Source organism: Eptesicus fuscus, chromosome 15 (assembly GCF_027574615.1).
Source record: "Eptesicus fuscus isolate TK198812 chromosome 15, DD_ASM_mEF_20220401, whole genome shotgun sequence".
NCBI classification, from domain to species: Eukaryota; Metazoa; Chordata; class Mammalia; order Chiroptera; family Vespertilionidae; genus Eptesicus; species Eptesicus fuscus.
Window position 1 is genome coordinate 67,390,399 of NC_072487.1, and position 13,246 is coordinate 67,403,644.

The 13,246-nt window shown below is 44.9% G+C and overlaps 1 protein-coding gene across 2 annotated transcripts in view; it reads left to right on the plus strand.

The window, feature by feature from the left end:
• Positions 1 to 13,246, plus strand: part of ASTN2 (astrotactin 2) — a 769,045-nt gene that overhangs the window by 290,586 nt on the left and 465,213 nt on the right. For both annotated transcript variants that reach the window (XM_028161420.2, XM_054727144.1), the window contains exon 6: positions 10,578 to 10,724. In XM_028161420.2, coding sequence (XP_028017221.2) covers positions 10,578 to 10,724 — 147 coding nt within the window. The remainder of the gene's footprint in view (positions 1 to 10,577; positions 10,725 to 13,246) is intronic.

A 13,246-nucleotide genomic window follows, 5' to 3' on the forward strand; every position in this document is an offset into this window, starting at 1 on the left:
AGAGACCAAGACAGAGTATGGGTCTGGCGTGTCCCTGAGGCTAAGATCACTATTGTTCTTTTGTAGGTGGCAGATTTAAACCAGCAGCCTTGAAAGATTTGGGCCCAGAATGTCAGCCTGAAATGGGTAAAGGCCTCTGTGGACAGGAATGCTTCGCAGGGACATTTTCTCCTCACTTCTTTCTTCTTCTCATATCCTCTTGTATATTCCCTTCTCAAAGGCCTAAAGGCAAAGCTGTTTATCTGCACCTGGCTGTTTAAACACAATGCGCACGTGCTTTTGCTGAAATGTTAATGGTCTAAAGAGGAGGCGATGGATTGGAAAACCAGAGGAACAAAGGCTGTCCCCAGTTTAAGGAGCTGGAGATGGCTGTGCTCATTGTAACTCAGTCCCCAGGTCTGCAGCAGCTGAACGCCTGCACCCAGGAAAAGACAAGGTCCTCTGTCCCCCAGGGGCCCTAGTGCCTTTCTTTGCTAGAATAAGGATTTGGATGCTAAGCAAGACCCTTGATGTTGGAATCCACTTCCTCGGGCCACCGGTCCTTCCGGTGTCTCAGACCTGCAAGGGAACTGATGGTCAGCAAGCCTCGTGTGAAGCCAGAAGAGCACATCTTAGTTCATATTCCATCTCTGTCCCTTACCAGTTCTGAGCCTTTGGGCAAGTCCATTAAGCTCTCTGAATTTCTATTTCCTCCCATGTCAGATAGTGGCAGAATTGCTTAGAGGAGACAGTGGACATAGGCAATAAAAGAGGTTCTGTAGGTAAAGGGCAGCAGACCTAGGGAATGTTAATGCACAGTAAGCATTACGCCTCTCCTTCTGCTTTCACAAACCTTGGGCCAAAGTCCAGTGGCAACTTCCAGGAGAAGGGAACAGTGGCTTACTTGGCAAGCTGGAAACGGCAGGGAGAACCGAGCCTTTCCCAGGGGTGGGAGATGATCGGCCCTGGTCTTTGTCGGTAGCCCTGGAAACTGTGGCCATTCTCTGTGCCTCGACACCCACTACGAGGTCCCCAGCTTTCCTTTGCCGCTCCCCATTCCACCAGTGGTATGGGCTGAATTGGGAGGTGCAGCGAAACAAGAGGGGGAACCCAGGATTCAGTGCCTGGGTCTTTAACCCAGGATTCAGCGCCTGGGTCTTTAAAAAAGAAAGTCAATGCCAGCTGATGAGCACCTGTGAATCTGAAACCCAAGTGGCTCCTGTCTTCCCTCCTTCTTCCCCAGTTACCTCTGAGCCTTCCTGGAACTTCAGCTCTTTTGAATCAGCCTCTCCACAGCTTCTTACCCGCACACAGCAATTTCATCTATTGAGCACAGCATCTCTCTCCTGCCCCTAATGCGTTCCATCAGCCTACTGAGCCGCAGTTGAATAGTCTCATCCCCCTCAACTGGCCTCTTGTACTCGCCTCTTTTCCTTCCTTGCACGCGTTTTCCTGTGGCTCTAAAGCTCCATTTTCTTTGAACCCTCGGGAATCAGAAGGATGCAGATGTTGGGGTTAGACAACACCGACCATGAACCTTTCCTCTGTCACTTCCCCAAGGGTAAGTCTGGGTTTTCCCATTTTTGGGTGGAGACAGTCCTCCCTGCCTTGCAAGGCAATTGAGAAGTTTAAATAACTGAATGCACATAGAATCTCTAACACAGTGCCTGGCATAGGGGCAAGAGTGAATTTGGACAGATGTTGATATCACTGACAGCAACCCTTGTATACATGACTATGCTAAACCATTGTTTTTTCCTATTTGTTCCATAGAATAGTAGTTCTGCAATATATTAATACTTTTAGAAAACATCAGGTGGAATTCTGCTAAAGAGACTTCAATGCAGGCCTTTTCAGGGATTTTATCTTACCTTTTTTTTTTTTCTTCTCGGAGATTTTGATAACAGATATCTACTCTAGCACTTCAAGAGATGAATATTTAATATAGCATGTGCCAACATTTTTTTGCAAATGGAAACGTTTTCTTTCCATGTTACATTTTATTTTGTGCCTAATACTTCTCTGGCTCCTTGTGACGTTTGGATACACTCGTGTGGTCAGTGGGTCAGGAGGTAGCGGCTCAGATTCGAATCCCACCTTCCAACCTGGCCAGTGTGACCTGGGTGTCATGTCACGCAAAGTACGCTAGGCTGTGGGTCAGGACCTGTGGCTCCTTGGCCCAGTTATTCCTCTGGTGTCTACACATGCGTTCACTCACCATGAACTCTCTGGTTCCTCATCTCTATACTGGAGACAAGACCTGTTGCATAGGGTTTTGGTGAAATGTGAATGGGATATTTGGGAACAATTTGGAAAATAAGAACTGAAAAACTATGGCACTGTCTGTGCCATTTTCACCACCACTGTGCCCATCCCAGTTGTCCTCACCTTGAAGTCCTCTTTTCACTTACAGGCACAGCCATCTGCAGGTGCCATAGAGAAACCCAGGCACTCAGCACCTGTTGTCAGTGGGTGCCACAGTCCATACCTGCACTATAGAAACTCTTCTTATTTGTGGAGCAGAGGTGGGCAACAGTGTGTCCCCCAGCGACCTCACAGGTAACACTGTGGCCCCAAGCAGCACAATGAACTAGTGGAGGCCATGTAGTATTTTCTGGGGTCAGAGAGGAGGAGACACAGCTGCTTAGCTAGCTCCTCTCACCTTCTGCCCTCCTTGTAAAGTTCTGGTTGGCACTTAAGAGAGGTTCCTTGGCAAACCTGAGGTCAACATCAGGTGAGATGATGAGATCACTCCACCCACCATCTCCATGGGATCACAGGGCAAGCTGAGGTCTACAAGCAGCTTGGCAGGTAAGGTTGCTTATTCAGTGATCTAGCCACCTCTAGCATGTTGAACGAGAGGTGATGGAGGATGAAGATTAGAGCTTGAGTCCCACCAATGTGACTCAGTGGTTGAACGTCAACACAGGAACCAAGAGGTCACCAGTTTGATTCCCAGTCAGGGCACATGCCCGGGTTGCGGGCTTGATCCCCAGTGGGGGGTGTATAGGAGGCAGCCGATGGATTTGTTCCTTCTCATCGATGTTTCTTTCTATCTATCTATCTATCTATCTATCTCCCTTTCTCTCTCTCTAAAAATCAATAAAAACATATTTTTTAAAAAGGTTAGAGCTTGGACTCTGAAGTCAAAGAGTTTTCCAGTTTCAGCCCAGTTACCTTTGAGTTGCATAGCCTTTGGCCAATGGAGGCCTAATTTCCTCACATGTAAACGTGCATGATAATAGACAGGATCTCATGACATTTCTGTGAAGGATACCTGAGAGGCTTGTGCAAAAATTTTAGTTATATTGTCTGGCTCACCCATTTTTATAAATGTTAATAGTGATGGTGGTGGTCATGACAATGATGATGATGATGGCGTATAATTTACTAGGAAAGTCATTGTAAAGAAAAGTATAATAAAGAGACTCAAAATAGACTTTGGATAATAAAGCTAGTAATGTCTGGTTTGGGGTAAAAGAGGCTCAAGGTAGCCTCATCGCCACCTTTAACTAACTAGCTGCCCTGAAGAGGAGGTATTAGGTGCATCCTGCTTTACGTGGCAGCAGGAGTTGGTACAGAGAGTGAGATTCTGGGACTGTTTGGTACAAATGTCTGAGAGCAGCATCGCTGCTTGGGAAGGGTTGAGTTTGCTGTCTTTGCAGGTGTGCAAAGGCTGGAGGCACACTTGCACAGATCTCATGGAGGAAAATGCTATGGAAGGTGGGGGGTGGGGGAAATTACAAATGATTTAAAGGATTCTATGGACTTGAGCGTGCCAAGGTCAGAGAGCCAGAGGACACAGAAACTAGCTCATGGCAGAGTTAGAGAGGGGGAGGAGATGGAGACTTGGCTCAGGTGGGCGAGACGGGGGAAAGGATGCTCCGTATTGGCACATTGCGCTGGAGTAGCATGTGCAGAATCCCGAAAGGAGTCAGGCTTAGGAGAGGCGGCCGTCTCTCCTAGAGTTCTGAGAAAGCCCCAATTTCAGATACTCTTTCCTCCTGCCTCCAGCGTGACACTGGCTGATGTCAGACGATGTGTCCCAATTTTAGTTTCCAGAAATAAGCAAAGAAGCGCAGAGGTCCTGGAGTGCACGTGTGACAGGAACCCCTGAGGTGCTCAGTGAGGTTAATGGGGCACCAGCAGTTTGCACTGGTCGCCCTGGTGTGCGGGATGAGCGGCGACTTCCCAAGGGCTCCAGGTATGATTGATTTCTGGGCAGCCAGGGACCAGTGTTTGCTGAAGAAAGTGACTGAATGCATTTGACTAGAAAAGTACCAATAGCAATGTTCCAATACTGACACCTCTTGGTAGAATGAGGAACAACATTTCAACATAGATTCATTCATTCATTCATTCATTCATTCACTCCTTTCATAGATTGTTCTCTCAACCTGGCATTTCCACACAGGGAATCAATCAAACCTAATATATTCAGACATAGTTATAGACACCAGAAATCATCGGAGAGCAAGAAATATGACATCTGGCACATAGCAGGTGCACATTAAATAACTACTTATTGAATGACTCAATTCCCAGGTAAGGATGTTGAAGCTTAGTGGAGAGGAGTAAGGCGACTTATCCATGGGGGTTAGCAGCTAAGTGTAAAAGCCAGAGTTTTAACTCAAGCCAAAGTGCCATACGTCCTGCTGATATCCATGTAGATGACAAGTGTCGGGCAGTGAAGTTTTGAGGACTTGAGATGAAAGGAAGATACCAAGAGCATATAGATCTCTTGAGTGTGCGTGCTTCGAGTTGTAATTACTCTCTCCCCTTTAATGCACACAACTTCTTTATCGATCAGAGATGAGCACTTCCACTTTATAGGTTAGAGCACTGAGGCTCTGAGAGTGTATGGAACTTGCCAAAACTTAAACAACTATGAAATGGAGGAGTTTGGATATAAATTTCTACATCTAAAACCAAGCCCCAGCCTATTCCTCCTGGAATCCTCCACCCTAATGTCCTGGGTATCTAGAATCCCTGTTTTCCCCCCTCCCACTCTCACCCCACATGCCATTTAAAGAAAGAAATGACTTCTTGGCATAGGGCCTAGTCTCTAGGGCCCCGAGAATATTGGGAGGAAGGAATCAATGGGCGTGTGGCAGCTTTAAGTTTTCCACACACAGTGGACTGATGGGGTTAGATCTATTTTCTTCATTGTAAAATGTGATTGATTTAATTCCAAATTTAACTTAAATTTGATTTTCTTCTCTCAACCTGGCATTTCCAAACAGGGAATCAATCAAACCCCAAATTATAGGCAGCATGCGGATCAACAATGCTGAGTTATTTCCTGTCGAATTTCCCCAGCAATGCATTTTACGCCCTCCTCTTCTGCCGTGAAAGGGGTTGGGGGGTGAGCGGGAGGGGGAATGAGAGGAAAATTAGATTAACTTTCTCCAGCTCCAGCCATCAATATTCTTGATTAAATTCTGTTCCTACAGCCCAGCTCACTCCCCTGAAAGGGATGGGACAGGAACTGCAAGCTGGGGTGTATCCCAGGGGTAATAGTGACCCTGGCTGTCAGTGGATACTAATGTCATGATCTGGAACTATCACTTATCAAACTCTTTTTTTGTTTCAATCACATGAATAATCTTATTTGTTCTCATATCAGCTCTGAAAGTAGACCACTGTTCCCATTTTTCAGATGAAGACATTTTGTCTTAGGGTTAGAACAATTGGTAGGTGTCACGTGGAGATTGTGTGGTTAAGCGAAGCATGTTTGTGAACATAAGCATGTCTGGCTGCAAAGGCCCACAAGGGCCCCAGGGTTGGCATCATGCCATTGCTGCCTAATCCTTACTCTGTGGTGAAATAGGAGACAGTATGATATGGGGCAGAGAATGGGAAGAAATGGTTCTAATTCTGTCTCTGCCACATGTGATTGGGTGACCTTAGAAAAGTCCTTTCACTGCTCTGCTCCCCTGTTGGTAAAACAGGGAAGTAATAAAGTTCGCTGTAAAGATTAAATGAGTGATTGTTCTGCACTAAAATGTAAGCTTCAAGAATGTTGGCTCTTTTGTTCAATATAATTTCCCTTGTACCTAGAACAGTGCAGGGAAAGAGTTGACGGTCAATAAAAGTTGGTTGACTGGATGGATATATGGATGGATGGATGGATGGATGGATGGATGGATGGATGGATGGATGGATGGATGAGTGGATGGATGGATGGATGGATGGATGGATGGATGGATGGATGGATGGATGGACGGATGGAGGGATAGATGGATGAATGGATGGACAGATAGTTGTAAATGCTAGGCATAGTGCCTGGATCACAGTAAGTACTGGACAAAGGGAGTCTCTCTTCCCTGTCCCTGCTCCTACAGTGCTGTGCAGAACCTAGAAGAGGAGGGGCGGGTACTTTGAGGTAGAGTTTCCACCTTGCTGCTGTCCACAGCACATACTCAGAGCTAAGTGCTGATGTTTCTTTAAGTTCCTGGGCCAGGAACTCTTAAAAAGTCCCACTGTGAAGTCTCTGCCAGGTCCAGTTGCCATAGAAACTCTCCAGTCCCCATGGCTGCTCCAACCGTCGCCTGGCCTGAGTGGAGACTTCACCTGCATGCTTTCTTCTCCTCGGACTTCAGAGCCAGCTATGGTGGCTCAAGCGTTCACCAAGCGAGTGGCCGCCCCAGGACGCAGTTTATTTTCATCTTGTTTCCTAGTCCCTCCCTCTTCTGATAACACTCCCTTTGCTCGCCATTCTTTTTTGTCTTCCATTCTGTAAAGAATGAATCAGTTCCTAGAATGTTCTGATAACGTGTTGGACAAAGAGGTAGATGAGTCCTGGTTTCTTCCATCAGTGAGGAGGTGAATACCATTGTACGGCATGGAAACGGTCATTTACCAGCGCCTCCATGTGTCAGACACTGTGTGAGGCATTTGACATCTGCTGTCTCCTTTAGTTCTTACAAAGTTCCTGAAGGAGATGTCATTTTATTCCTGATGTTTAGATGAGAAAACTGAGGGCCATTAAGCTGATGTGACTTTCCTCACCACCCCATTGACTCTTAAAGACCCTGTTCCAGTGAAGGTTTAAATGCCATGGGAGATGCAATTAACCCAGCCTGGGTCCAAGGAGACAGTATGAGCAACTCCACGCCTGCTCTGTATCAGCTCTTCCTGCTTCAGGAATCAGCCTGCGGAGGCCAGGTGGTTGGTTGATTAGTGAAAAGGAATGTCTTGACACACCCATGTCTGTGGCTGTGTTGACCAGGTCCCAGAGATGCCTTCTCAGAGATGCTGTTGGCCAACCAGGACATCCACCTCGCCAATGCCAGGGGCTTCTCACTACCTCTCACTCTCTGATCTGGCTTACCTCCCAAGAATTTGTTCATTGTGGACCCATCCCAACATCTTCTTCCCCTCAGAACAAATTCCATAGAATGTAAAGTAAAAACTGCATGCTGGTCATGCTGTTATTTGGGGATTTTGTTAACTAGCTAGGCCGGTGGTCTGCAAACTCATTAGTCAACAGAGCCAAATATCAACAGTACAACGATTGAAATTTCTTTTGAGAGCCAAATTTTTTAAACTTAAACTTCTTCTAACGCCACTTCTTCAAAATAGACTCTCCCAGGCCGTGGTATTTTGTGGAAGAGCCACACTCAAGGGGCCAAAGAGCCGCATGTGGCTCGCAAGCCACAGTTTGCCGACCACGGAGCTAGGCTCAAGTTAATATGTTGACATTTTAGGGAAAGACTTGTGCAAGCTATCCACCTCTAATCCAGTGATGGCGAACCTATGACACGCGTGTCAGCACTGACACGCGTAGCCATTTCTGATGACACGAGGCCGCTGAGGTGGCCGCATGCCGAGGATGAAACATTTGCTGCTCCTGAGGATGAAACATTTGCGAAATAATGTTTTTTCCTCAAAGTGACACACTACCCGAGTTATGCTCAGTTTTTTGGCGAAGTTTGACACACCAAGCTCAAAAGGTTGCCCATCACTGCTCTAATCTATACTCTACAGGAGAAAACTTTGATGTTAGCTTGCTATGCTATATAGTTAGTAAATGTTTATATTATGAGAGTTTGATATAGTTTGTCGTGGCTCCAAGTTGAGAGATAAAATGTGTTTCCACCCAGCTGGTGTGGCTCAGTGGCTGAGCATCAACCTATAAACCAGGAGGTCACAGTTCAATTCCCGGTCAGAGCACATGGCTTGGTTGCCGGCTCAATCCCTGGTAGGGGACGTGCAGGAGGCAGCTGACCAATGTTGATGTTTCTTTCTCATTGATGTTTCTATCCCTTCCTCCCTCTCCCTTCCTCTCTTTAAGAAAAAAAATCAATAAAAATGTAGATTTTCAAAAGTGTTTCCTTTTTTGAGGTCATTTTAGGTTTAGGGATTCTTCATCTCACCAGAAACATCTGTTTTATTTCATCTGCTATTTCACTTGATAAATATAATGGCCACAAATATAAGAACAGTCTGTACCATCAGTTATGCATTGTCCTAGGACTGGCAGTAAAGATAAGGATCCTATTCTCAAATGAAGCAACTTCTAGGTTCCAGCCCGTAAACTTAGAATGAGAGACATCAAGAAGGTGAAGACAGGATCCCATCTCTCAAGCAGCTCGCTGTTCATTAAGAAAAACAGATTTCATACAAAAACTCCCAGAGTGGACTGTCAGGTGGGCCCTTGTTCCTTTAGGATCCATCAGCCTGGCATTGTTGGCTATTTTTGGCATGTTTTTTTTGATTGGTCAGCCTGTGTCTGGTTATTCATACTGTTACTGTTGTTCCTGGAAATGATTATGCATTTACTGAGATTCTTCCATATGCCAGACACTGCACTAGGCATTGGATGACATTAGTGAGCAAAATACACAGTGCCTGCCCTCAAGGGGTTTACCATCCAGTTACTAGACTCTAGTGTTTGAGTAAGATATTTTGAGAAACACATTAAATGCAGTTTTCTGTTTAAATGGAAAAATTTGTATGTATCAGTAATCTCAGTGAGTGATGGGGTGCAAGGAAGCAGGTGGGATTTTATGCAAAAGAAAGCATGTCTGTGCTAATAGTGGCAGGATGGAGAGTGTTGATTGCAGTGGCACCATAGTAGTGTTATTGCAGCTCCGCCAGCACCTGGTCGGGGAGGGCAACAGGAGGTCTTGAGTATGAGGATCTGTCCTGAAAGGTTTCAGATGCTGGGCTGAGGAGCATGGGGTCCCTCCTGTAGCCAGATGCTGTGGAGCAGCTCAAGGGGTTCCAGCAGGGAATGTGATGGGAAGATGTGCCTACATCTCCCTCCTCCCAAAAGCAACACCTGATAGAAGAGAAGAGGGGAAAATGCTGAGGACATAGGATAAATAAGACTGCATGGCTGTTTAGATGCTGTAAAGGAGGAAGAGGGGAGACTAAAAGGTGACATCTAGGTTTCTGAGCAGTGTAAATGGTGGTATTTCAATAAGTTGGAGAGCCCAGGAGGAGGAAGAGGAGGAGGAGGAGGAGGAGGCAGCTTTCAGGAAAAGATAACGTGTGCAGCTTTGAATGTGTTCTGTTTGTCATGCTCATGGGACATTCAAAGAGAGATGTCTAGGAGGTTTGGACATAAAGATTTGCTCCAAAGAACATCCCTGTGGGTAATAGAAATTTGGGAGACATTGCTCTAAAAAATGGTAAATCAAACCTGGGAAATAGATATGAATAGCAAAGCCTACAGAATGAGACACACTGGGGGCTCGGGACATAATCCATGGGTTTTCTTTGCTGGCCCAGTGGTCTCCTTGCCATGCCGATCCAATCTACTCACTCTGCTGCATCCGTGAAATTATCTTTAATTTTCCCAGGCAAAACTCCCCTCCCCATCCGACACCCTGTCTATTAGCTCTTAACACAACTCACCTGGAATGCTAATTAGCTGTGGTTAAGCCTCCTTTTGCCCAGCCGATAAGTTCCCAAAGAAAAGAAACTATTCTTCTTCTGAGTGTTTCTCACCTAGTAGGTGATCAGTAACGGCCTGTGAAATTGATAAGAGCTGATCAGCTTCTGACAGTTTCTAAAAGTGAAATCCTCTTAGGTAACAGACATGGTAAGTACACACTGCCATGTAATCATGACAACAACTTTGTGAGCTGTATTTTATTACCCTCCCCCTACAGATAAGAAAACCAGAGTTCAGAGATGAAGCAGGTCCCACCACCAATGTGAGCTATAGTTCAAATCTGAACCCATGACTGTCAAACTCCAAAGCCCACATTCATTCCGCTCAGCCTTATGAATTCAACATCACAGAGTCTTCTCACTGGTCCTCAAAGACAGTGGACAGTTTAACATCATCTAATTATTATCAGGAATGACCAACTTAAATGGGAGTGGAGGAGTGGAGAACTACCATGATTTTCAGAAAGCTTTATTATTATTTTTTGTCTTTACCGAAAGGAATGATAAGCCCATGTTCCAAGAGTTAAGCCCAAACGAGAGGCCACTGAGACGCCATTGCAAACACAGAATTTGGAAAATACGGTTGCCTTTTTCCAGCTCCCCATTTGGAAAATAACAAGATTTCCACCCTCATTTTCTCTCTATGCCCATTTCCTCGCCTCAAAGACAGGTGTCTGTGTGTTTTGTGCCACTAGGTTTGCTGAAAAGCCCCGTGAACAGGACGGCACTGACGCTGATCGCCGTGAGCTCCTGCATCCTGGCCATGGTGTGTGGCACTCAGATGTCCTGTCCACTCACCGTGAAGGTGACCCTGCATGTGCCCGAGCACTTCATTGCAGACGGTAAGAGCTGAGCATTGAAGACGCCTCATGCCTAATGGGCACCTTGCACCCCTGGCTGGTCAAATATCCTCCACGCACGGCCGCACCTTAGCATTATGTCACAGGGGAAAGGGGGCATTCAAAGGCTTTGGAAGAGGTCCTTATCCTTTAGAGTCCTGGGCTGTTTGAATACAACTAAACACTGCATTTATGCCACAAGCAAGGATATGGTTCCTTAAATAGAGAATTTCAGCCCTGACCAGGTTGCTAAGTGGTTAGAGCATTTGGCCCACAGCCTGAAGAGCCTCGGGTTCAATTCCTGGTCAAGGTCATGTACCTGGGTTGCAGGCTCAATTCCTGGCCCCAGTCAGGGTATGTGTAGCAGGCAGGCAATCAATGTTTCTCATATCAATGTGTTTTTCTCATTCTCTAAAAAAATTAATGGAAAAAAATACCCCTGGGTAAGGATTAAAAAAAAAAATTCCAATGTGAGTGCAGAAAGATTGAGCTATACAAGATAACCCATGGTTGGTTATAATGCTTGTGGGTCCTATTCCAAACTAAACATGTCACCTCTCCCTGCAAAATCGTATTTAGTAATTAAAAAATATGACACAGAAGCCTGTACAAGTTTGGTTGGAATTTCCTGAAGAATACTCTTATTTCATTCCCTGTAAGTGTACTTTATAAGTATCTTATATCCTACCATTTACTCTTCGTTCAATTAATTTGAATTAATGAGATATTGTAGTCAGTATAATCATTTACAAAACATGGTCCAAGGAACTGATTAAGGTGTTCGATGTCTATTGCTAAAGTGCCCTCCAGAAAGTTGTTCTACGTTACACACTCCAAAGCCTGGTTCGCACTTGACATTGCCTTTTTCAAATATATTGAAGTTTGTCATGAGTGCAGTAAAGAAGGCATCTCAACTATGCAGCTTAATGTCGTTTTACATAGGAGTCCACCCAGATCAAAACAAGAAACATGTCCAGCACCTCAGCTTTCTTATGCTCCTTCCCAATCAAGGCCCTTCTTTGAGGGGACCACCGTATTAGTACCTTTTATGTTTTTTTTAAAAAATAGTTTCCCATTGGATATATATTGCCTGCTTTTGCGATTCTGACCCTTTATTTGTCAGACTTGCCTCAGTGTAACTCAATTTCATCTCCAATTTTAGGAATTGACAGGGTTTAGAACATGACACCAATTCCTTTAGTATTTTTTGTTCATAGTGGAACTTTCACCTCCTTTCTCTGAAACACCCAGACTTCTAATAAATACATCCTATGATTGCTCCCACTTCACCATGGTGAATGATTTTCCTTTAAAATACAAATAAGTTCAGTATTTCTCATATTGTATATATTCAGTTTCTGGCCTAAAGACTTTTGGTTTATGCCTATCAAATTAGAGGCAAACTTTGACCTACTGATTTTTCCAATCTCATTGTTTAGCACTCTTATGCTAAGGTCACTATTGGATGGCATGGGACCTTACATTTTACCCTCATTCTTCACTGTAGAATGCCTTGGAGACGTTTATATTTTCAACATTAATTTTCACGCATGTATAAATGAGAATCTTAAGAGGCTAAGTAACGTGATCAAGGTTGTGGTAAATAGTTTAGTAACTAAGAGCAGAGACTATAGAATAATACAAACATGAATTCAAATACTCATTCTGTTGCCTACCGCTTCTATACAGTGAATGGCTTACTGCTTTAAGATGGACCATGGACAAGGTAGAGTTCCTCTTTCTCACCTGCCCCCATGAACCTTTAGGTAGCTGCAGAGCTGCCAGCCTAGTCTTAGTAGAGTGCTCAGCCTGCCTTGTGATCTGTCCGTGGTTCTGAAATATTGGATGGGGCTGAGTAATGGGTCTGGTGTTCAGGAAGAAAATGAATTTTGCCATTCTGCCCTTGTGCTACAACGTCGTTATACTTGATACTGCCCATTATAGGGAAAGGTCAGCACGATATAGTACTTGTCCAGAGCCCAGCTGGCAAGAACAATAAATACACAGCCCCATTCAAGCCCTTGGTAGATAGCACCCCTTCCTTTGTCTGAGCCTTCTCAAGGCCACTAGTGGCTTTTTGCCCTGCTAAGCACATACTGAAGAGGTAGCCTGGGTTTGCATCCAAACTTACTGAATGCAGCCTGTTTTTTTTCAGCTGGAGCCTATCAATCATCTGTATTTGGTTCATTCGGGACCAGTGATCCCCAGAATACTGAATCATGTTCTCTAGGAGTGGAGCCCAAGTATTAACGTTTTCAATGAGAACTTTAGGTGTTCCCTTAACGGAAGTTTGAGAGCTGTATAAATATCTCTGTGTTACTTTCCTTCTATCTAATAGATGTAATAACTCCTTGAGACCCTTTGCAGCCCTGCTAAGGGGCTTTGGTTTCTTCCATCTTTGATTTTATCAATGTCATATTAATGGAGCTGCCTCATGGCACAACTCCAGTGGTTGCTCATAGCACTGAATATAATGTGAATGATCCACTATGAGTTTTACAATAAAGCGGCCCTGATCACAGGGT